The 21,550-nt window shown below is 40.6% G+C and overlaps 2 protein-coding genes across 2 annotated transcripts; one reads left to right on the top strand and one right to left on the bottom strand.

The window, feature by feature from the left end:
- Positions 1 to 8,847: 8,847 nt before the first annotated feature.
- On the bottom strand, positions 8,848 to 9,390 carry LOC110886382. Its single transcript, XM_022134171.1, has one exon. It carries the CDS (start codon positions 9,388 to 9,390, stop codon positions 8,848 to 8,850), a length of 543 nt encoding a protein of 180 aa, XP_021989863.1.
- Positions 9,391 to 12,075: 2,685 nt separating this feature from the next.
- LOC110911230 (casparian strip membrane protein 1) lies at positions 12,076 to 13,301 on the top strand. Its single transcript, XM_022155834.2, has 3 exons — positions 12,076 to 12,447; positions 12,651 to 12,774; positions 12,927 to 13,301. Exons 1-3 carry the CDS (start codon positions 12,155 to 12,157, stop codon positions 13,131 to 13,133), a joined length of 624 nt encoding a protein of 207 aa, XP_022011526.1. The 5' UTR covers positions 12,076 to 12,154; the 3' UTR covers positions 13,134 to 13,301.
- The last annotated feature ends 8,249 nt before the right edge of the window (positions 13,302 to 21,550 follow it).

The raw sequence follows: 21,550 nt of genomic DNA on the forward strand, positions 1-21,550 counted from the left end.
TGGGCAGAGGCAGTAAACACTGCTTGCTATGTCCAGAACAGAGTTTTAATAAACCCCAGGCACAAAAAGACTGCCTATGAAATTCTGTATAAAATCAAACCACTGATCTCATACTTCAAGGTGTTTGGTTGCCCATGCTTTATTTTGAACTTAAAAGATTCCATTTCAAAATTTGCAGCCAAAATAGATTGTGGTTACTTTCTGGGGTACTCAACCACTGCCAAGGCCTACAAAGTGTTCAATGCACGGACCAAGGTAGTGGAGGAGACTTTGGATGTAAAGTTCAATGAACTTTCATCAATGAAAATCCCAGCAAATCCTGCTGAACTGTTTGATCTTGAAAAATTCACTTTTGAAAATACTGCTGTCAAGACTAACAGTGCAGGTCCATCAGAGGATACAACACCAGACTATGGGTATGAAGTCATCATCCCTCAAAGGTCTGCCACAAAAGGGAAAGCATCAGTTGTTCAAAACATCTGTGAAAGCTCAACCACTGCTACATCAACAGTTGTTGACCAAAGTAGCCCATTTCCCACTGCTTCCACATCCTCAAACACTGCTGACAAAAGTCCTCAAACAGTGGATAAAAGTTAGCAGTGGTCCACTCCATTACCACCCATTCCACCACCTTTTGAAGCCACTGCTGGGTCATCAAAGTCACCAGCAGTGGTTAGCTCAGATGATACACATTTGCAGCCTTCACCAACAAATGCCATCATACCATACCAAGGAGATTTAATCTTCTTGAGATCTCATCCACCTGATCAAATCATTGGCAACATCAATGAAGGGGTTCTCACAAGAAGCCAAACCCAAAACATTTGTCTTTTTGCTGGTTTTCTATCACTCCATCAGCCAGTCAAGTACCAAGAGGCACTAAAAGACAACAGCTGGGTAGAAGCCATGCAAGAGGAGCTCCAACAATTTAAGAGACAAGTATGGGAGCTTGTACCACTGCCAAAAGAGGTTAGTCCCATTGGCACAAAGTGGGTCTTCAAGAACAAAACAGATGAAAGGGGCATTGTTGTCAAGAACAAAGCCAGGCTTGTGGTTCAAGGTTACAGACAAGAAGAGGGGATTGATTATGATGAAACATTCGCCCCTGTTGCAAGATTGGAAGCTATCAGACTGTTCCTGGCCTTTGCTGTCAACCACAACATGAAGGTGTTTCAGATGGATATCAAAAGTGCTTTCCTCTATGGTACATTGCAAGAAGAGGTATATGTATGTCAACCTCCAGGCTTTGAGGATCCATTTTATCCTGATCATGTCTACAGGCTAAACAAAGCCTTGTATGGCCTGAAAAAAGCACCTAGAGCCTGGTATGAAACTCTTTCCAACTTTCTACTCTCAAATGGTTTCAAAAGAGGTACCATTGATAAAACACTATTTCTTAAATGGAGAGGGAAAGATTTAATGATTGTCCAAATTTATGTGGATGATATTATTTTTGGAAGCACATGTACCAAAATGTGTGAAGAGTTTAGAGAACTCATGACAGCTGAGTTTGAAATGAGTGCAATGGGTGAGCTGCAATGCTTTCTTGGTCTCCAAGTACAGCAATTGCAAAATGGAACTTTCATTCATCAAAGCAAATATGCTAAAGAACTTTTAACCAAATGTGATATGAATGATTGTAAACCATGCAGCACACCCATGGCCATAAATAAGCTGGTCATGTCTGATGAAAAGGATGAGCTGATTGACCAAACACTCTATAGAAGCATGATTGGGTCTTTATTGTACCTAACTGCATCTAGACCAGACATCATGTTTGCAACATGTGTCTGTGCAAGAAGTCAATCAGCTCCCAGAAAATCAAATCTCATTGCTGTAAAAAGGATTCTCAGATACATAAAAGGTGCTCCCACACTTGGTATCTGGTATCCAGCTAATGGGAATATCAAGCTTTCAGGTTTTTCAGACAGTGACTTTGCTGGATGTCACACCACAAGGAAGTCCACTTCAGGAGGGTGCCAATTTCTAGGTGATTGCTTAGTTTCTTGGCAAAGCAAAAAGCAAGCAGCTGTTTCAACATCCACTGCTGAGGCTGAATACATTGCTGCTGCAAGCTGTACAGCCCAACTCCTGTGGCTTCAAAATCAGTTACTGGATTTTGGTATCACTGCCTTAAAGACACCACTCATGTTGGACAGCCAGGCAGCAGAAAATATCATCAAAAATCCAGTTTCCCATTCTACCACAAAGCACATCGACATCAGACATCACTTTGTGAGGGATTGCTATGAAAAAGGTTTGATTTCTCTGCATCATGTCCCAACTAAAGACCAGCTGGCAGATGTGCTCACAAAAGCACTTGATACAGCCACTTTTGAAAGCTTGGTCTCTAGGATTGGGATGCTAAACATGGAATAACAAGCAACATCTTGTTTTTCTATGAATAAAAGCAACAAAATGTTTTCAGAAAATCAAAAATCCATCCTTAAAAATAGCTTAAAAATGAAAATTTCATTAAAATCCTTAAAAGTCTGCCATAACCACTGTTTGTTCAAAAGTCTGCTCTACTTCAAAAATCTGCCCACTGCTGAAAGGCAACCTCTGTTCTCTCATTCCTTGATAACCACTGTTGTTCAAAAGCAGTGTCTTATCCACTGATATGTTATCCACTGATAGTGAAAATCATCCACTGCCTCCTTTCCACTGCTTTCATCAGTTGCTTTCACCAAAAGTATTGTCCTTCATTTTCACCAGTGGTTGTCACGTGGGCAGTACATAGCAGTCAGACCTTTTCTAACGGCTGCCACGTCAGCATTCATTCTCTTTCCTATAACATCCCCACTCACCATCAAAACAGGGTTTTACTGTCGAATTTAATTCTTAAAAATTCTCTTCTCAAAGCAGTTTTTCTTCTCATTTCTCACAAATTTCTTCGATCGTTTCGTTTCAAAAATGACAAAATCGAAGCTTTCTGCAAAACCCTCATCAAAATCATCGAAAACAGCCTCTCAAAAGGCAACTACCACTGAAATTCCATTCAAAAAATCTCACAATCTCCTGGGTCTTCTCACAAAACCAGGAACCACAGATGTTTTCGATTCCATTATCACCATCATGGCAAAATCAAAGTACAAAACTTTGCTCACCGCCGACGCACCCATCTACTTGACGACCCAAAGGGAATTTTGGAAGAATGCAACCCTTGAAAAACAAGGAGACATTGCGACTGCAATCCAATCTTCCATAAAGGGTAAAGCTGTCCACATTACACCACAATCCATCTCCGAAGTCTTTCAACTCGATGACCAGGCAGGTAAAACTTCCTTCACTAAAAACGAGTTGCATATTGACTTCATTGAACGAGGGTATGAAGCAACAATGATGAAGAAACTAACCTTAGAAAAAGGTTATTTTCCTCCTGCACCAAGATTTCTATTTCATACCCTCCTCCTATGTGTATCAAACAAAACCACTTCTTTTAATGAGATCCCTATAAAGATTCAAAATCTGGGATATGCAATTCTTCAAGAAGAAAATTATAATTATTCACGGGAAATCTTTAAAGATTTGGTAAATAATGTTGAAAGCAAATCATTCTTACTATTTCCAAGGTTTTTAAGTTATTACTTTCAAAAGAAATTCAGTAAGGATGATTTAGCTTTAATAAACCAAGGTGAAATAACTGCAATAAACTGCCTAACGTCTGAAACTTTTTCACGAATGTTAGCACCTTGCAAAACACAAGCAGGGGTACCTGAGCAGAATTTAGCAGCAACCACTGCTCCTCAGGTATCTGCTGCTGAGCCTACTGCTCTAGGTGATCAAAGCAGCAGACCAACTGTTTTGAAACACACCCCTACAAAACCCAAAAAGCCTTACAAAAAGAAAAATCAAAAACCCCCCAAACCAATCAAAATGGCAACTCTGGAGGATGAGATACCAGAGTTAATGCCTGTGACAACACAAGAGTCACAAGAAACCACTGCTGCTACTTCCTCACAGCAGATGGTACAAATATCTCAACCCATAACCATAACTCCTCCTGCTTCTTCACAAAAAAGAACAGGTTGTACACAAAGGGCCACCACATCATGATGCTCTGGATACACTTGTTTCCATCATCCACAGCTCAATGCCCGGAGCAAATCCGCTTCCTACACCTTCCATCACATCCTCAATTCCACCAAAAACACAATTACTGTTGGATGCAATTGACTTGAACCAGGCATTACTCAGTCCTTCTCAATCACCTGTCAATGAGAATTTACCTCCACAAATGACTGAGCCTGCTGTATCATTCTTTGCTAACCCACCAACAAAACCTGAGGAGGTTACACCCATTGAGTTACAAGTAACTCTTTGTGGTAATCCAAGTGAAGCAGCCATTACAACTGTTGAACCTACAGGTTTACAGTTGGACAGTGGTTACATCCATAAGACTTCCTTGGAGGCAATTCCTTTTATAGCACCTCTGCCAACCACCAGTGGATTTATTTATCCTACTGGCAACATCAAAAGGTTGTCAAGTGTTGAAGGAAGAAGACCCCAGTACCAAGAAAAAGGGGCATCAGTGGTTAATGTTTGGAGTAATCTCCATACTTCTACCACTGATAAAACCACTGATAGTGGGAAATCAGATGATCCCATTAAATTGGGTGATGGTTTAAAGTACCAGAAATTGATGGCTCGTGTTGAAAAACTTGATAACTCTGTTGCTGAACTCAAAGAAATGCTACAACAGTTGTTACAAGTACAAAAGGTACAATCCACTGCTGTTCCACCTCAAGCACCTGCTCTACAACAGGCACCTACTACAAATGAGCTCTGGAATCTATTTCAACCTTTTCTCCATCATCAAGCACAGATAGCAGATCAGCAACATGAAAAACATGTTCAACAATTAAGAAATGCTATGGAGTCTAGGTACAGAGACACTCAGGCTGATCTAAAGGCTCTCAAAACTCAGATCCTGCACTCCACTGGCACTGCTCCTCCACCAGTATTTTTCATTGATCAACTCCCCGAAGATAATGCCAAAAAGGGGGAGAAAATTCAGGAATGGAGAAGGAAGGGAATAACAGATGGTCTTTACCTCGTACCAGAAAATTCCAATATGACCAAACAGATTCCTTTGCCAGATGGGAGTAAGAAACTTGATGTGACTACAAATGCACTTGCAGAAGCACTTGCATGTGTAAAAAGGGATAGAGAGGCCAAAAAGAAAGCCAAGGTGGATTATCCGGATCAGGGTACTTCAGGATCAAGAGATGATGAAAATCTCTTTGATGAAAAGAAGAAGCCTACTAGAAAAGTAAGGCTACCCAAATCCATCCCGGTCAGACGTTCAAAGTCTGCTCAAAAACCACCACCTAAAACAGCTGTTGTAACTCCTGGTGTATCAGCTGTTGTTGGTACCTCAGTAGTTTCAACATTTGTTCCCACTTCAACACACACCACTTCAACACACACTACATCCAATGTTTTACCTCCATCACCACCAAAATCATAATCACCTCCTGTCAAAAGGCAGAAGACAGCAGTTGTTATAACTTCTGCTGTAAAGACAACAGTGGTTGGAACACCAGTTGTTCCAACAGCTGTTAGTCTATCACAAACCACTGCCACTACAACCACCTTTCCATCCAAAACATCATAAGTCCCTCCTCAAATAAAGAGGAGAAGGCTAATTCCCAAAGATGATGTCACTTCACCATCTCCAAAACCTTTAGCTCTTGTCAATATACCAAAACCAGTTCCACTTTCTTCAGTTCCAATGCACAAACCCTTACCTCCTGCAGGTGTTCAATTCCCTCTTGAACTAGAAGCTGTCAGAGAAGAGATAAAATCCTTCTATACTGAGGATGACCCTGCCAAAAGGAGTTTGCCTTCAATCAAAGGATATCTCTGGCCCAAAAACATTGAAGAATATTTAAAGATAAAGGCCAAGCAAGCAGAGGATATCTCGAGAAGAAACACACAAGGGAAATCTGACAAAGAAGTATCAAGATACTACCAATATCTGCTCACACAAGTCAGTTCCCTAGAACGTTTTGCTAAAAATGTCAGTCAATAAATTTCTGAAAGAGCAGCTGAAACTCTGAAGAAAGACTACATTGAAAGCATTATGTTTTACAAGAAATACAAAGGAGAGAGACACATGTACAAAGAGTGGACTATTCCAGAGCTTGAAGCTGAATCAGCCAGAATTCAAGTTATGATAAAAAGGAAAGTCACTCACACTCCTCCTGATTGGGCAAAGTTCAAAAAGAATGTACCTGAAAAGCAGTTGGAACTAAAAAGAATGAAAGAAGAATTGGTTGTTGCTGAATTTGGCACCAAAAGACAAGTTGCTAGATGGAAAGAAGATGTGGTCAGGTCAACCTACAAAAGGTTGGAGGAACTAAGGAAGAAAGATCCAAAAATCCCTCAAAAACCTGACTATCCTGAAGCAGCGGTTTCAAAAGGACCATCAAAGCTGCAAACCAGGAGAGCCACTGCTCCAGCTGGTACTGCCATCTACAAAAGAAGGACACAAAGCCAGCTTCGAGCTGAAACTGTTCAAGAAATTCTTGCTGGAAATGCTGTCTTAAAAGAAGGCTTGTTAAGAACGTTAAAAGAAGAACTTGAACAGGAAAACTCTGCTACCACTGCTCAGCCAGTGATGAACCGGCCAGCCTCACCAAATACTTCTGCAAATAAACATCTCCCAAGAAACCCATCAGGCTCAAAAATACAAAAGTGGGCAACTGACAAACAGACCTGCGTATTGACTTTGCTCAGGTCTGGTGGAGTAGTGGAGAAAATATCAAGGAAACAAGCTCTTGGCCTGAGTCTTGAAGATTTGCAGGATCTCCTTGATCTTCCACTTAGCAGGGATGATGAAGATACAGATGCCCTTGACTTTGAATTACAATTTAAAGGTCAGATAAGGGAGTTGTTGGGATTGAACCCTATCAGAGGAACAGATAATTAAAGCCAAAACTGGATCTGAACAGTGGATTATGAATAAACAGATGCTGATACACAAATCTCTCCCCTTGAAAGTGATTACAACTACTGATGACCTCCTATCTGCTGATCTTACCAAACTACTGACTCATAACTGCTGCTCAACTAAAGATCTGATGGAAGACTAAAGTCCTGCTGATTCAATCTACTGCCTTGAGTCAAGCACTGCTGATCCGGACAAGTGCTGCTGGGTTCACAGCAGTAGAAGGTTGCAGCAGCTGTTCTAAAGTCTGTTTTGTAATAGAATGTATTAGCAGTAGTTAACACAAGCAGTGTATGTATAGATTAGAGGTTAGAGTTTGTTAGGAGGTTAGATGTCACTTTCATGGTGACGTCAGCAAAGATGCTCAGTAGTTTGCAAGTGCCTATAAATAGTTCAGTACTTTGTACTGTTCTATTAGCTCTTTACATCATTCGTCTTCTTTGCACGAACAAACTACTGAGCTCGGGCTGAGGGGGAGTTTGCATTCATACATCTATCTTTGTAATCGTTGTTGAAATTAAATTCAATCATTCGGTTCATTGTGTAAAAGATGTTTGATCAAAGTATTACTCTCATTTGATTGTATGCAAAGTTTGTTTTCATTTTAATTCCGCTGCACAACTCATCCATTTTCATCTTAACTTCAAACACAAAATACAATCAAAAAGAAACTCAGATCCAACAAAGTGGACCGCACATAATGACAAGTTTAGGCCGTAACCCTTTGGGCCGAGAGTGGGGGTTTGGGGTTGGGTAACGTGTTGTAGGAGTGAGTTCGAGTTGGGTCACGCTCACGTTTTTTGAATTATACATCATAATATATATTATTTTGGCAATATTGCCAAAATCATCCCCCAGGTTTGGGCATTTTTGCCATTTTCATCCAAAACAACTTTTTTTGTACAATATAGTTCTTCCCGTTTGGGATTTTTTGCCATTTTCATCCAAACATCTAATTTGCTTTATTTTTCTATAAAACATTTGGATGAAAATGGCAAAAAATCTCAAATCTCGGGAACGATTTTGGCAAAAAAAGTCAGAAGTTTGGATGAAAATGACAAAAAATCGCAAAAGTGAAGGACTATATGGTACAAAAAAATTGTTTTGGATGAAAATGCCAAACATACCCAAAAGTCAGAGACAGGGCCGTTCCTACGTTTTTGGAGACCCTAAGCGAACTATAAAGTGGAGGCCCTAATTTATCCGACAAACTCTCCTCCAATCCCGACGCCATGGGTGATTACCCTTACTTTTTTCGGCTGGTGATAGCCGATAGCCTAGAAATTGAAAGCAGGTTGCTATGGGAAATGAGAACGATGATTGTGGTTGTTTAGGGCTTTAGGCCGCTAAATAATGATGATTAGGTCGATGGTGGTTGTGTTGTAGTAGCTGAAAATCAAGGCGAAATGAGCTTTGAAACTTGGTCTTTTTTTGCTAAACAATATTTATTTTGATCTCTTTCAATGAAAAACCTGTTTAGTTTTGAAATAAACGTATTTATTTGGGCCTAATACATATGACTATATAAAAAACTTTCTAAAAATTCGGAGGCCCTAATTTTTTGGTGGTCCTAGGCCCGTGCCTAAGTTACCAAGCCTATGGAGACGGCCCTGGTCAGAGACGATTTTGGCAATTTACTCTATATTATATATCTCGAATTACCATAACGCGTGTGATATAATGAATCATAAGTAAACAAGCGAGAAAAGTGAGTAGTCTAACCTCGAAAAACGCAGGTGTCACAAAAAAAAACCATAAAAAACCGAATACCATGCTGATAGTGATGTTTTTTAAACAATATTTTTTTTGAACAGTAAAACATCTTTATATCTATATATAAAGAGCCAGCAAGCCGCTGGAAAGCTTACAAAAAAGGGGAGACGACAAAAAGCATATTACAAAAGACCCGAAATATCGAAATCTAACCAACTTTCCCACGACACGGCTGGAAGTTTCGAACGATGCTTTAACCACAAGTAGGAGTCTTCTTTGATTTGCTCGACCAACTCTTGAACCCGCATGAACTTCCCCTCGAAAATTTGTTGGTTCCTCGCGTACCATATCCTCCAAAAAGTCGCCTTAAAGATAGTATCCACCACTTTCTTCCATTTTTTTGAACCGGGGGCGTTATCCAAACTCCCAACAAGGCTAGCCACCGAGTTAACATCACTTGGCAGCGGGACTCTGACCCAAACAAAAATGCTCCACCATATTCCTTTTGCCAACAAACAATTTACAAAGGCATGGTTAGCATCTTCTATCCCGTATCCGCATCGATCACCATTAACATCCGGAAGCACAACTCCTCTTTTCCGAAGCTCTATTTTGGTAGGCAACTTACCCATAATAGCTCTCCAAGTTAGGAAATTACTCTTAGAGATCGCCCAAGCATTCCACTGGAAGGTAGTATCGACATTGTTTTGCACCCCTGCGGACATAATCTGTTGCCTAATGTGTTTAACCGAGAAATCTGTTCCACTATCATTGTAAATATGACAATTCTGGTATTATATTTTTGCTATCACTTATTCGCTATGGTGTCGTAATTCCAACTTATAAATTAGCAATATTTTGTTACTTTATAATGTTGTAACATTTGCACTGGGAGTTTTTAAAAAAGTTGTAATTTTCATTTTTAACTCAAAGGTTTTTATCTTTTGTTTTTTAACCTATCTTGATTTTTTTTACTTTTAAGCCAAAGCTTTTCATCATTTACAATTTAATCCCAACCCCTTTTTTTATTTTCAAATTTGCCCACTATACTTTTCATCTTTCGAAAGTTTTTCGACGTTTCGTTCTAAATTTTGCGAGTGTTTTTCCGTTTGTTTTTCCCTGTTTGACAAGCTAGTCGCAACGCGTCTATTTTTCTCCTTTTGTCAAGTTCGTCGCAACGCGCGGGTCCTAGATCAACATAATTATTCTTTTCTATGTTTATGTTTATGTCTAATTTTTTCGTATTAACACCCCGCAACGAGCGTAAGTCATTAAATGACCGAAGGCAATGCAGAAGTTTATTTGACTAAGGTGGAATCATTTTTAAAATAGATTATAGTATAAAAAGAGTTTAAGAGAAAGATGATAGGATTTCTTGATGATCCGTTATATAAATTCAAAAATATCAATCTCGCACACATCGAGTTCATGAATGTTCAAGATGATAAATATGCGCTAATGATTGTACTTATACCCCAAAAGACGCCTAAACGCTATAGGTAACAATGTAGTCATCTAAAAGAGTGGAGGACCCATGGTATAACCATGGGCTCAAATGCCCTTCATGAAAAACGTGTTGGTATTGTTTATACGCTAAAATTACCGCCATAAAATGATGGTTAAGCACCCTGATCACCCGACATGAATACAAATTTTGTACTCGCCATTGTAAAAGGGACAACTTTCTCAATGGTTTGTGACATTTTCATATTCATGTGCCGTGCACGTTTTGGTATTTGAGTGAGTCCCACTAAATTAATATGTTTTTTTTTTCAGGTTTAGAATTTTAGCTTATTGGTTTTATATTTTTGGTTGTTTTAATAAGCTACATATATAGTTCTTTTTGGTTAAAAAGATCATATTACCCTCATCACTAAGCTTAACAGACGAAACTAACATCCGACGATAAAAAATGACGTAATTTTTGCAAACCCTTAGTTTAAAGACATCTAGCGTAGCTAATAAAGATTTACGACCCACCGTGTACATGTATATATACATAAATGACGACATATGTAATTTACTTAATATGATATGAGAGTTGACTAAGCATGTTTTAAGTGTTATTAGATGTTTGCATTGGATAATCCAAGTTTGTAGCCACTTTCATATTACTAAAGTTATAATATCAACTAAACCCTAAGCTTAAAATATTAAAGCTTCTGGATACACCTCAAACTTTCGTAAACTAAACCCCTATCTTTAAACCTATAATATAATATAATACGTAAGTTGTATCCCCTTTTGGGCCCTAGTGGAGTAGGGAAGATCTAGTTGTTTAGTTGACCGAATACGGGAATAGAGCTATGTTATTTATTTGACTTTCTAGTTGTACATGTGTATTCACTTTGGGGGTGTTTGGGATGCTTAAAATAGTCTTATTTTCTATAACTTTTTTTAGCAATTTATGTTTTAATATGAATTTATGAACTATATACTAAATTACTTAGAACTATAGTACTTGCATTATATTTCCCTATGTTCAGTTAAAAATTTCTTAACATAGATCATTAACAAACAAAAATGTAACAGGTTTTAGAGAAAATAATGTTATTTATCGACACAGCCATATAAAAACTATTACGTTAGATTGTAGCAATTTTTTGGGAATCAACGTACAAATATGAAAGTTGAGTTGTTAGGCATTTCTAATAAGATTACAAACATATAACATATTATTTGGACAATCATAGATAACTAGAATGTAATCAATAGTTTGATCCAGAGACTTCTGCTTTTGTGGTGGCGCAACGACTGTTAAGTGGCAGTCGGTGGTATGATTTTCCGGGGGAATGCCCAAGCCTAACTCTGAAGCCAACGTGAGCTTAGTTAAGACAATATAGTCCGGCTGAAGTAGGGCAACGGGACTCTCCAATTTAAAGAGTACGGTGAGTTATCACAAGAAAATCGTCGTTAAAAATATTAATTCAAGTATAATTAAAGATGGCACAAGTTGGGCAACGACTCAAGACGATAATTGTTTTAACATAATTCATATTCATAAACATTATAAAGGTGATCTCTCACCAATTTTCATATTGGTAATAGTTTTTTTTTTTTTTTAATTTAAATAATCAATGAAATATATGCGATGATAAAACTTATTTAGTCCCTTTCGACCAGGTGTTTTAATAAATTTATTTTACTTACCGAAGAGAAATATAAAACAGAACCCTATATAAAAATAAAACATACAAAATATGTGCTGCTTTTTGTTTAAAATACACATGTTTAAAATAACTCATGATTATTGATATTCTCCTATTGAGCATTAAGAAACAAAAGAAGGTGCCAACAACTCTATTCCTCTATCAACTTCATATTACTTTCTTAGCAAATTGTTTAACCAAATCTTTGTTCATTTCAAATTTCTATTTATACCTTCTTTCATCAACCAATTTCCTCACCACCTCTCAACATCTCTCTTTTGATCTCTCCTCTCTAGACCGCGCTTTACGCTCCCCTCTTTGGTCTATTTATCGTTAACAAATGGAAGGTGACTCGACCACAATCAACATCACCGAGACACCCAAGGAGAGGAAGGGAAAAGCACCGCTTTTGGCTACTCCACCAGCCTCTAGTAGCATCAAACCCGTGGTTCAAAAGGCTCCAAAGAGAGGGTACAAAAGAGGGTTAGCCATATTAGATGTGGTTCTAAGGATAGCTGGCATTGCTGCGGCTCTAGGAGCCGCAATAGCCATGGCTTCCACGGAAGAAACGCTCCCTTTCTTCACTCAGTTCTTCCAGTTCAAAGCCGAATTTGATGATTTACCGGCTTTTACGTAAGTCATAATCAAAATTATATAATCTTTCATTTTATATATCAAAAAGGTTGTTGTATATATCCATCCTTAATAAAAGTAGAAAGATGAAATGACTAATTTAGTAAAAAGAGGGTTATATTCAGTAAAATATTATATTGAAGGTGTGTTACGTTTAGCACAACCCTACAATATATATAACATTATATTAAATTGTATGATAGGTTTTTTGTGATCGCTAACTCTATCACCGCCGCCTACCTCGCCCTCTCAATCCCTATCTCCATCGTATGCATTGTTCGCCCACATTTGGTGGCCCCACGGATCATACTCATTTTCCTTGACACGGTTAGAAGACTTTTATATTGCAATCTTGCATCTATATTTCTTTTTAGAGCTCGGATATGTTGTCTCACTACTAAATGTTCATAATCTCATCATCATCATTATACTCAGTAAATCCCACTAAATGTTCATAATCTCTATTGTTTTAACTACAGGTTATGGTTGCTTTGACCACAGCCGCAGCCGGTGGGGCTGCATCCATAGTCTACTTGGCGCATAACGGTAACTCGGATGCAAACTGGCCAGCGATTTGTCAACAATTCACCGATTTTTGTCAAGAAGTTAGCGGGGCAGTGGTGGCGTCTTTTCTAACCGTAGTCGTTCTCATGGTCTTGGTTGTTTTATCTGCATTCTCTCTTTGAAAACATATAATTTTATCATGTTTGTTTAGTTTTCATTTTCCGGATTTGTGTTTCAACATTGATTGAACTGAAGTGTGAATTGAAATGGTTGTAAAGTTGTTTACTTGATCTAGTTTCTGTTTGTAATGTTTGGTATACAACTTTTTTTATTTAATGTATTTTATAGCATGCAACTTTTTTACAAATTGAAAAAAAAAAAAAAAAAAAAAACACTTTTTTACCCTAGCATCAAGATTTTTTGGTTGTCATATGTTTGTTATTTTATACCAGGTATCACTTGACCCGTGCCATCTAGAGGTGCCTATACCAGGTTTTCTCCAAACCGGTTTGGGTTGAAACCGGTTTCGGTTTAAGTTAACAAAAGTCAAAACCGGTTTTTTCAACTGGCTCAGTTTGGAACATGTTTTCGAGGGGGGAAAGATCGATTTGATTCGTGTGCAGTTCCAACCAGAGGCGGAACCACAATATAAGCAGCCGTAGCACGGGCTACGGCTCAACCCCGTATTCGTAGTGTTATTTTTTTGTTTTTATACAAAGAATACCCCTAAAAAAATACGAGGATACCCCTAACCATAAAAATAGGATGGTATAACAGTGTAAATCTAATTCTTTTTACAAGCCCAAACATAATTGTTAATAGCCTTATTAAGCTAGCCCATTAACCCAAGACCCAAAACAATAATAAAACAGACCCATTTCATAAAGTAAAAGTGGACGATGTGATAGAACAATTTAAGCTATGGAAAAAGAAGAGGACAAATCTGTTAGGTATTTGTTTTACTTTATTTATTTATTGTCGTTTTTTTAATATTGTATGATTGCACGGTAAAAAAAAAAATTTGGGATACCCCTGATTTAATAGGTTGGTTCTGCCACTGGTTCCAACACCGGGTTTTGACTGGATCGGTTAGGGTTTGGCCAGCTTCAGAGTATAGGTTCTGCCTGATTCGAACTCGACGTTTGGGATCGGTTTCAAACTGGGTTCTAGTCAAATCAGTTTCGGATCGTTCCAAACTGCTCATGTCCAATGCCTATGTATATATTTATATTTTTCTCTAAGATAAGCCCAAGTGCCCAAACAATTGTTTTTGAATGGCCAAGTGCCCAACCCAAGGCCCAAGTTATTTGTTTTCAAAACTCAAAAGGCCCAAGTGCCCAACCAGTTTTCACTTGAATGGCCCCAAGTTTCCCCCCCAAAAAAAAACGTGATAAGAAAAAGAAAAAAAAAAAACGTGGAAGGCCAGAAGCATTGGCGACCGGCGAAACTGAGAAAGAAGCTTAGTTCGATCAGTGATAGATCTAGCCCAAAAATTTAGGAGTATCCCAACTTTTTCATTTTGGATTAGGGGTATCTTTGTATAAAACCGGAAAAAAAAATTACACTACATAGACGGAGTTGAGGGGTATTTTTACACTACGGAGATGAAGTTGAGGGGTAGCCCGTGCTACCCCTACTTGTACACTACCTCCGCCCCTGTTCGATACTTGCGATTGCCCTTGTTCAATACCTTTTGATACTCGAAGTTGCGGAACTGAACCAAGGTTTGCGCTCATCCCTTGAGTTTTGACCCTATGTTTTCATATTTGCGATGCCCCTTTGTTTTCTAAGGTTTTTAATTTGTGATTGACTAATTTATCATTTCGTAGGCAAGAACCTAATTCGACGATCGAAATTGATGAACCTAATTTGGTGTTTTCACAAAACCTTAAACAAGGTGTTTATTTTTTACCCTCTTATAGTTTGATACTTATATAAAGGCATAGGGTTATTTGTTTTGTTTAAGTGTGTAGTGTTGTGATTGTTTTGTTTGTATATGTTAACATATATTTGTTTTTCATTTAGGAACTCTTAATAATTTCTTAAAAAGAAAAGGCAAGTTTGCTCAACCATGTTGATGATAATTCTTGATTGCTTGCGTAATTTGTGCGGTATAATTAGATGAACTTCTCAATCTTAATGTTGCAGATGTAATCAAGCGTTTCCAATAGATAAAAACACCTAAATGATGATTGTAATTGATGTATTTTTATATTATATTTATATATTTATTAAACATGCTATAATATGGTCTCCTGTTTTTTATATTATATTTAAAGATTTAATAATAATAATCATCATCATACTCAGTAAATCCCACCAATGGGAAAGCTAAGGTAGAGTCTGAGGAGGGTAACATATAGACACCCTTACCTCTACCCGTAGGAATAAAGAGGTTGCTTCCGGTGAAACCTCCGGCTCCATAGTAGTTTTGTATCAAGCCTTGGACATAAGGTACATAACATTTAACAATTGAGACAAATGCTGATTATATATGCACACCGAAAGTAGGACATATATTTAAAGATTTGATAAACTATGATATTATATGATCTCCTTTTTTTACCTTTTATGTGATCTTTAGTTGGCCCGTATTGTGCCACCTACAAAACGATCCATATCCGTCACTAGCCTCACTGGTATTTTCTGAATTGCTCAAAGCTGATAATTACTTACGTTTGAACCATTATAGCACCAATTATAATACAAATAATTGAGCTTGATATATTTCAAAGAAATTAAAAAAAGGACAATGTTGATAATCACCTATTTCAAAGAAATTAAAAAAAGGACAATGTTGATAATCACCTTTAATATGTATCCATATGTGTCATTATTTGGATATATGGATTATGACATCTATGGATACAATTATACAACACTTGTTTACTTAACATTACCTATCAGATTGTGTGGAAAGATAGAATACCAATATTTTAAGTAATTTTTTTGACTTTTATTTAATAACTATAATATCTTAGATTTTTTTTCTTCAACTAATTCAACTATTGATATTAAAGGGTCGTATTATTGGCACATCGTGTGGATTAAATTGACACCCTCAATACGCATCGTATAAGCCTATACGATGCGTATTGAGGTGGGTTCAAACTTCTATGTCAGTCAAAGGCTGACAATGTCTCTGACGAGGTATGACCCGCATCGGTCAACTCGACCCGGTTACAACCTATTATTTTAATATAAATATAAATGATTATTCTAGAACTTTCCATATCCGCATGGAAGTTACACAACCAAATCTCCAACTTTTCGGGAATATCATGTAAATCCCTAACTTATCGGAATATATCCTAGGTTAGAGGAAACCCTAATGGAAAAACTATAAATAAAGGTAAACGTATAAGGTATCTTCATCTTGCTCTCATATAACTTTCTCTTCTCAATTTCCTTTTACTCCCACAAACGGAGACTTATTCTCACGCCGGAGGGTGGTTACAGGAATAACCTCATTCCTGTAACGAGTCCTAACGGTGCTTCTGTTTTGCAGCCAAGCGTTCGGGTCACTAATCATCGAAGTCCTAACCCATAATCACCGCATAGGTCAGTGTTTCTTCATTGGCGCCATCCGTGGGACCTATTCAGTGACAGAACCTCATGGCAAGTGATCAGAACGTAGCAGATCAAACGATGACAAACAATAGCCTGACGTTGGGGACGAGCCTCGCTGCCACCACACAGTCCTCCCCAGCCGTTACAAGGTCGCTGGACCCAGAGTTCGAGGCAGAAGGACCACCGCCAGGTTTTGACAACATCACCACCGTCTCTTCCCAGACTGTGGTGACAAGTCCGTTTCTTTACATGCCCTCACAACTGCAATCAAGGGAGTTAGGGGGAACTAACGGTAATATGTTCACCCCAGCGACAACTACTAATGCACAGGCCTCACGCCTCTCCTCCGTCCCTGTTATCACATCGGCAAGCCCCAGCACCATCACACCACAAACTAGCATGCCTCAATACTATCAACCTCTGACTTCCAACTCGATGCCACCGCTATACTCAGCGGCGCTTACGGCGGCATTATCGACGCCGCCTCATCAGCCGGTCGTCATGCCGGCAGGAATTATGAACGCCCCCGTCACACCAGGAAACCAAATATACTTCCCTGGGTATTGTTATGCACCCCCTTACGGATATTTACCCTCGTACGGGGGTTCGGCGTATCCGCTCCAGGGAACGACGCAAGGTAGCACTCAATCGCCGTACGCGGCTTACATGCCGCCTTGGTGGAGTGTCCTAACGCCACAACCGGTTTACACCCAGACTCCGCCTACGGCTGAGCCTGTGTACGACAGGGGAAACACGGTCAGGCCTCGGATGTCTCCAATAGGAAATTCCAACCCTATAGTGGGAACTGCCCTGGGTATGGACGCCCCACCAGCACAGCCTATAAATGTGGAAGAAGACGAACTTACCAGACCGTACAAGCCGATAGACGTGACGTTCCGGTCTAAATTCACTCGAAGAATCGCCGAGGCTCCTATCAAGGAAAAACCCAAGATGCCCCAAACGGTTGGCAAGTATGATGGCCTCACCGACCCGGATGATCATCTCAACTTATTCAAGAGCGCCGGCGAAGTAGCCTGTTGGTCCATGCCCTTATGGTGCAAAATGTTCGTACAAACGCTAGTGGGCGCGGCCCGAGTTTGGTGGGATACCCTGCCTACAGGTGAAATAGACAGCTTTGAAGATTTAGAATCGAAATTTATCTTACAGTTTAGCCAGCAGCGCCGACACACGAAAGATAGAAACGAGCTCCTCCACATCCGTCGGCGAGATAATGAGACGGTAGAAAACTTTATCATCAGGTTTAACAAAGAAAGCCTGGCGATCCCGGGCGTGACAAATGATCTGGCATGTGGAGCTTTCCTTCAGGGGGTCAATGATGACGAGTTACTGAGAACGCTACATGGAAGGGATGGTGTACCCCAACAATCGATGAAATACTTTGAATAGCCAAAGTATACGTCATACAAGAAAAGGCAGTGGCAGCTAGCCATGCAGCCAATAGGAAAAAAGAAGCCCTAAAGAACCAGGAGGAAAAGGATCACCGGGGATCTAAAGGCAAAAGTAGGGGAGACCGATACCAGAGAAACGACAAAGACGCGCGGTACGATAGACACCGAAACTCCTATTCAAGGAATGAGCCGTCGAAACCTCGATCCGAATACCCCAACTTAAGCAAGACACCGGCTGAAATTTTAGCCTCAGAAAACCTCAGGTTTAACCCACCAAAACCACTGAAAGATAACCCTAACAAAGATACGAGTAAGTACTGTGAGTACCACAAAGGGAGCGGGCATGACACCAACGATTGTTTTCAGCTTAAGAAACAGATCGAATATTTTGTAAAGGCGGGCAAATTGGCACACCTAGTAAGAGATATCAAGCAAGGCCCACCTGTCGTCAAGGAAGAAAGTGACAAGGCGGCAGGCAAGAGGCCGCGTGAATTGAACATGGTGCACGCGGATATGGGAAGGGGGCAAAACGGAGTTTCTCCACGCTCGAACCCTGGATGTTGGCAACAATGACCATAGAACCTCGTATGGAGGACTTGCACCTTACTACAGATGCCCTGATCATATCCGCGGCAGTAGGAGACTACCGCATGAGGCGAATCCTGGTCGACACCGGGAGCTCGGAAGACATTATCTATGAGCATTGCTTCAACAGAATGCAACCAGAAGATAGAAAGTTGCTTGAATCAGTACACGCCCCCATCAAAGGGTTCACAGGGGAAAAGGTCGACCCTATCGGTCAGATCACTTTCCCGGTAACTTTTGGGCAGTCACCTAAAAAAAGAACCATACTCCTGACCTTCCTTGTGGTCCGCGCTGAGTCATACCACAACGTGATAATCAGAAGATTCACCCTGGGAAAATTGGATGCCATAGTCTCCACGGCAAGAGGATTCATGAAGTTTCCTACACCGCAAGGTATTGCTACTGTGTTTCGTGACAAGATTGGAGAAGTACTGAGTACCAAAAGATGCCGCCAAGGGCCCACCGGAGCCACGGGCCCAGAAAGATGGGTACTAAGCACACGCCACCCGGACCAGATGGTCACAATGGGGACACTTTGTCTCCAGAAGTTAGAAACGACCTGAAGCAACTGTTAAAAAGAAATGTTGACATCTTCGCTTTTGAGCATTCTAACATGACAGGAGTCCCCCGTGATAAAGCAGAACACAAACTTGCAACGCTCCCAGGCATTAAGCCGGTCGCACAGGGTAAACGTAGCATGGCCCCGGACCGACGGGCAGCAGTTGTCAAAGAAGTACGAAAATTAGTGGAAGCTGGAATCCTCAGGGAAACGCAATACCATACATGGGTATCCAACCCGGTTATGGTAAAAAAGCCAGATGGCACATGGCGAATGTGCATTGATTTCAAAGATCTAAATAAGGCGTGCCCCAAAGACGCATACCCGCTGCCCGAGATTGATTTAAAGGTCGATTCCTTGGTACCCTACCGATTCAAATGTTTCTTGGACGCGTACAAAGGGTACCACCAGATCAAGATGTCCAAAGAAGATGAAGAAAAAACAGCGTTTCACACCGATGTGGGCATTTTTTGTTACACAAAAATGCCTTTTGGTCTACGGAACGCCGGAGCTACCTATCAGAGACTCATGGACAAGGTGTTCGAGACACAAATCGGACGAAATTTGGAGGTCTATGTCGATGACCTTGTAATCAAAAGCAGGGAAGAAAAGCAAATGTTAGCAGACATCGAAGAAACTTTTCAGCGGCTTAGAGAGTATAACATTAAATTAAACCCAAAGAAATGCTCTTTCGGGGTGGAAGAAGGGAAGTTCCTGGGGGTAGTAGTCACCCGAGATGGCTTCAAAGCCAACCCAGAAAAGGTGGCCGCCATAACGCGGATGCCTTCCCCACGAACATTGAAGGAAGCTCAAGCCCTGAATGGGCGGTTAGTGGCAATCAACAGGTTCTTGGCAAGACACGCCGAGAAATCCCTACCTTTCATAAAAACGTTAAAAGATTGTCTCAACAAGAAAAACTTCAAATGGACCAACGAAGCGGAACAAGCTTTGCAAGACATGAAACGCTTTAAGGATTACCCATGCTGACAGCACCAAGGCCTAATGAAGTATTAAAGATGTATTTAGCGGCAGCTCATACCGTGGTAAGCGCTGTGCTCATGGTTGAATGAGATGGAAGGCAAACACCGATATATTACATAAGCCGGGAATTAGCGGGGCCCGAAACGCGGTATCCCACGCTAGAAAAGCTGGTCTTAGCATTGGTACACGCCACGCGGCGACTGAGAAGATATTTTCAGGCGCACCGCGTGCAGGTCCTAACCAATTACCCACTGCAACAAGTCCTGCACAAGCCGGAGATTTCTGGCAGACTGGCCAAGTGGGCAATTGAACTTGGCGCTTTGGACATCGAATATCAGAAACAAACAGCAGTTAAGGGGCAAGTAATTGCTGATTTTCTAGCCGAAATACCTGAAGGAGAAGCTATCGTGGACCCAGTCGTCCAGGACATCCCGGAATCCAACACTGCCCGACAAACCTGGAAACTATACACCGATGGGTCATCTAATGGAAAGGGATCTGGAGCCGGCTTAATGCTGATAAGCCCAGATGAGATCAGGCTGATGTACGCCTTACGCTTCGATTTCGAATGTTCTAACAACGAAGCGGAGTATGAGGCACTACTAGCAGGTCTGAGAATGGCGAAATCTATGGGGGCGGCAAGGGTAGACGCGTATGTTGATTCGCTGCTGGTCAACAATCAGGTAAACGAAACGTACGAAGCCAAAGATGAATCAATGGCAAAATACTTGGCGAAAACAAAGGAACTCATGGATTCTCTTGACAACGTCACGCTCAATCACGTGCATAGAGGCAAGAATCAGATAGCAGATGCTCTCAGCAAACTCGCCACCTCAGGTATGGAAAAGGAAGTCAAAGTCGAAATGCTGCAGACACCGTCAATCGAACCGCGGAATGTTTCCGCCGTTACAGCGGAAGATCCTTGCTGGTACACTCCGGTTCTACGTTTCCTGGAAACGGGGGAGCTACCTCCCGCCAAGGGCGAAGCACAGAAGATACAAACGAAAGCGCTGCAATATGAGATCAATAATGGTGTCTTATACAGAAAGTCTTACCTGGGCCCACTGCTGCGATGTGTCTCCCCAACGGAGGCAAAGTATCTCATCAGCGAAATCCATGCGGGTCTATGCGGCATACACGCTGGACCCCGGGCGGTGGTAGCCAAAATCCATAGCGCGGGATATTATTGGTCTGGGATGCATGAAGACGCTGTAACAGAACTTCGGAAATGCCGCAGCTGCCAGAAATTCGCTCCTCAAAAAATAAGGCCCAAGAACAGCCTAGTACCGGTAACAGCAGCATGGCCTTTCTAGAAATGGGCCGTTGATATCGTGGGACCCTTCCCGCCGGCCCCCGGAAAGCTAAAGTACCTAATCGTGGCGGTTGATTACTTCACCAAGTGGGTGGAAGCTAAGCCTTTAGCCAAAATAACGGCGGACAATGCCAAAACATTCCTCTGGGAACACATAGTATGCCGGTTTGGATTACCACTGTA

Source organism: Helianthus annuus, chromosome 11, assembly GCF_002127325.2.
Source record: "Helianthus annuus cultivar XRQ/B chromosome 11, HanXRQr2.0-SUNRISE, whole genome shotgun sequence".
Classification (NCBI taxonomy): domain Eukaryota; kingdom Viridiplantae; phylum Streptophyta; class Magnoliopsida; order Asterales; family Asteraceae; genus Helianthus; species Helianthus annuus.

What these genes read in the sequence shown, in the direction of transcription:
- LOC110886382 (XM_022134171.1), bottom strand. Translation starts at nt 9,390, where the DNA reads ATGTCCGCAGGGGTGCAAAACAATGTCGATACTACCTTCCAGTGGAAT.
- LOC110911230 (XM_022155834.2), top strand. Translation starts at nt 12,155, where the DNA reads ATGGAAGGTGACTCGACCACAATCAACATCACCGAGACACCCAAGGAG. An exon ending in GATGATTTACCGGCTTTTAC is followed by an intron (nt 12,448 to 12,650) that starts GTAAGTCATAAT and finishes ATTGTATGATAG; the next exon opens with GTTTTTTGTGATCGCTAACT. An exon ending in TACTCATTTTCCTTGACACG is followed by an intron (nt 12,775 to 12,926) that starts GTTAGAAGACTT and finishes TTTTAACTACAG; the next exon opens with GTTATGGTTGCTTTGACCAC.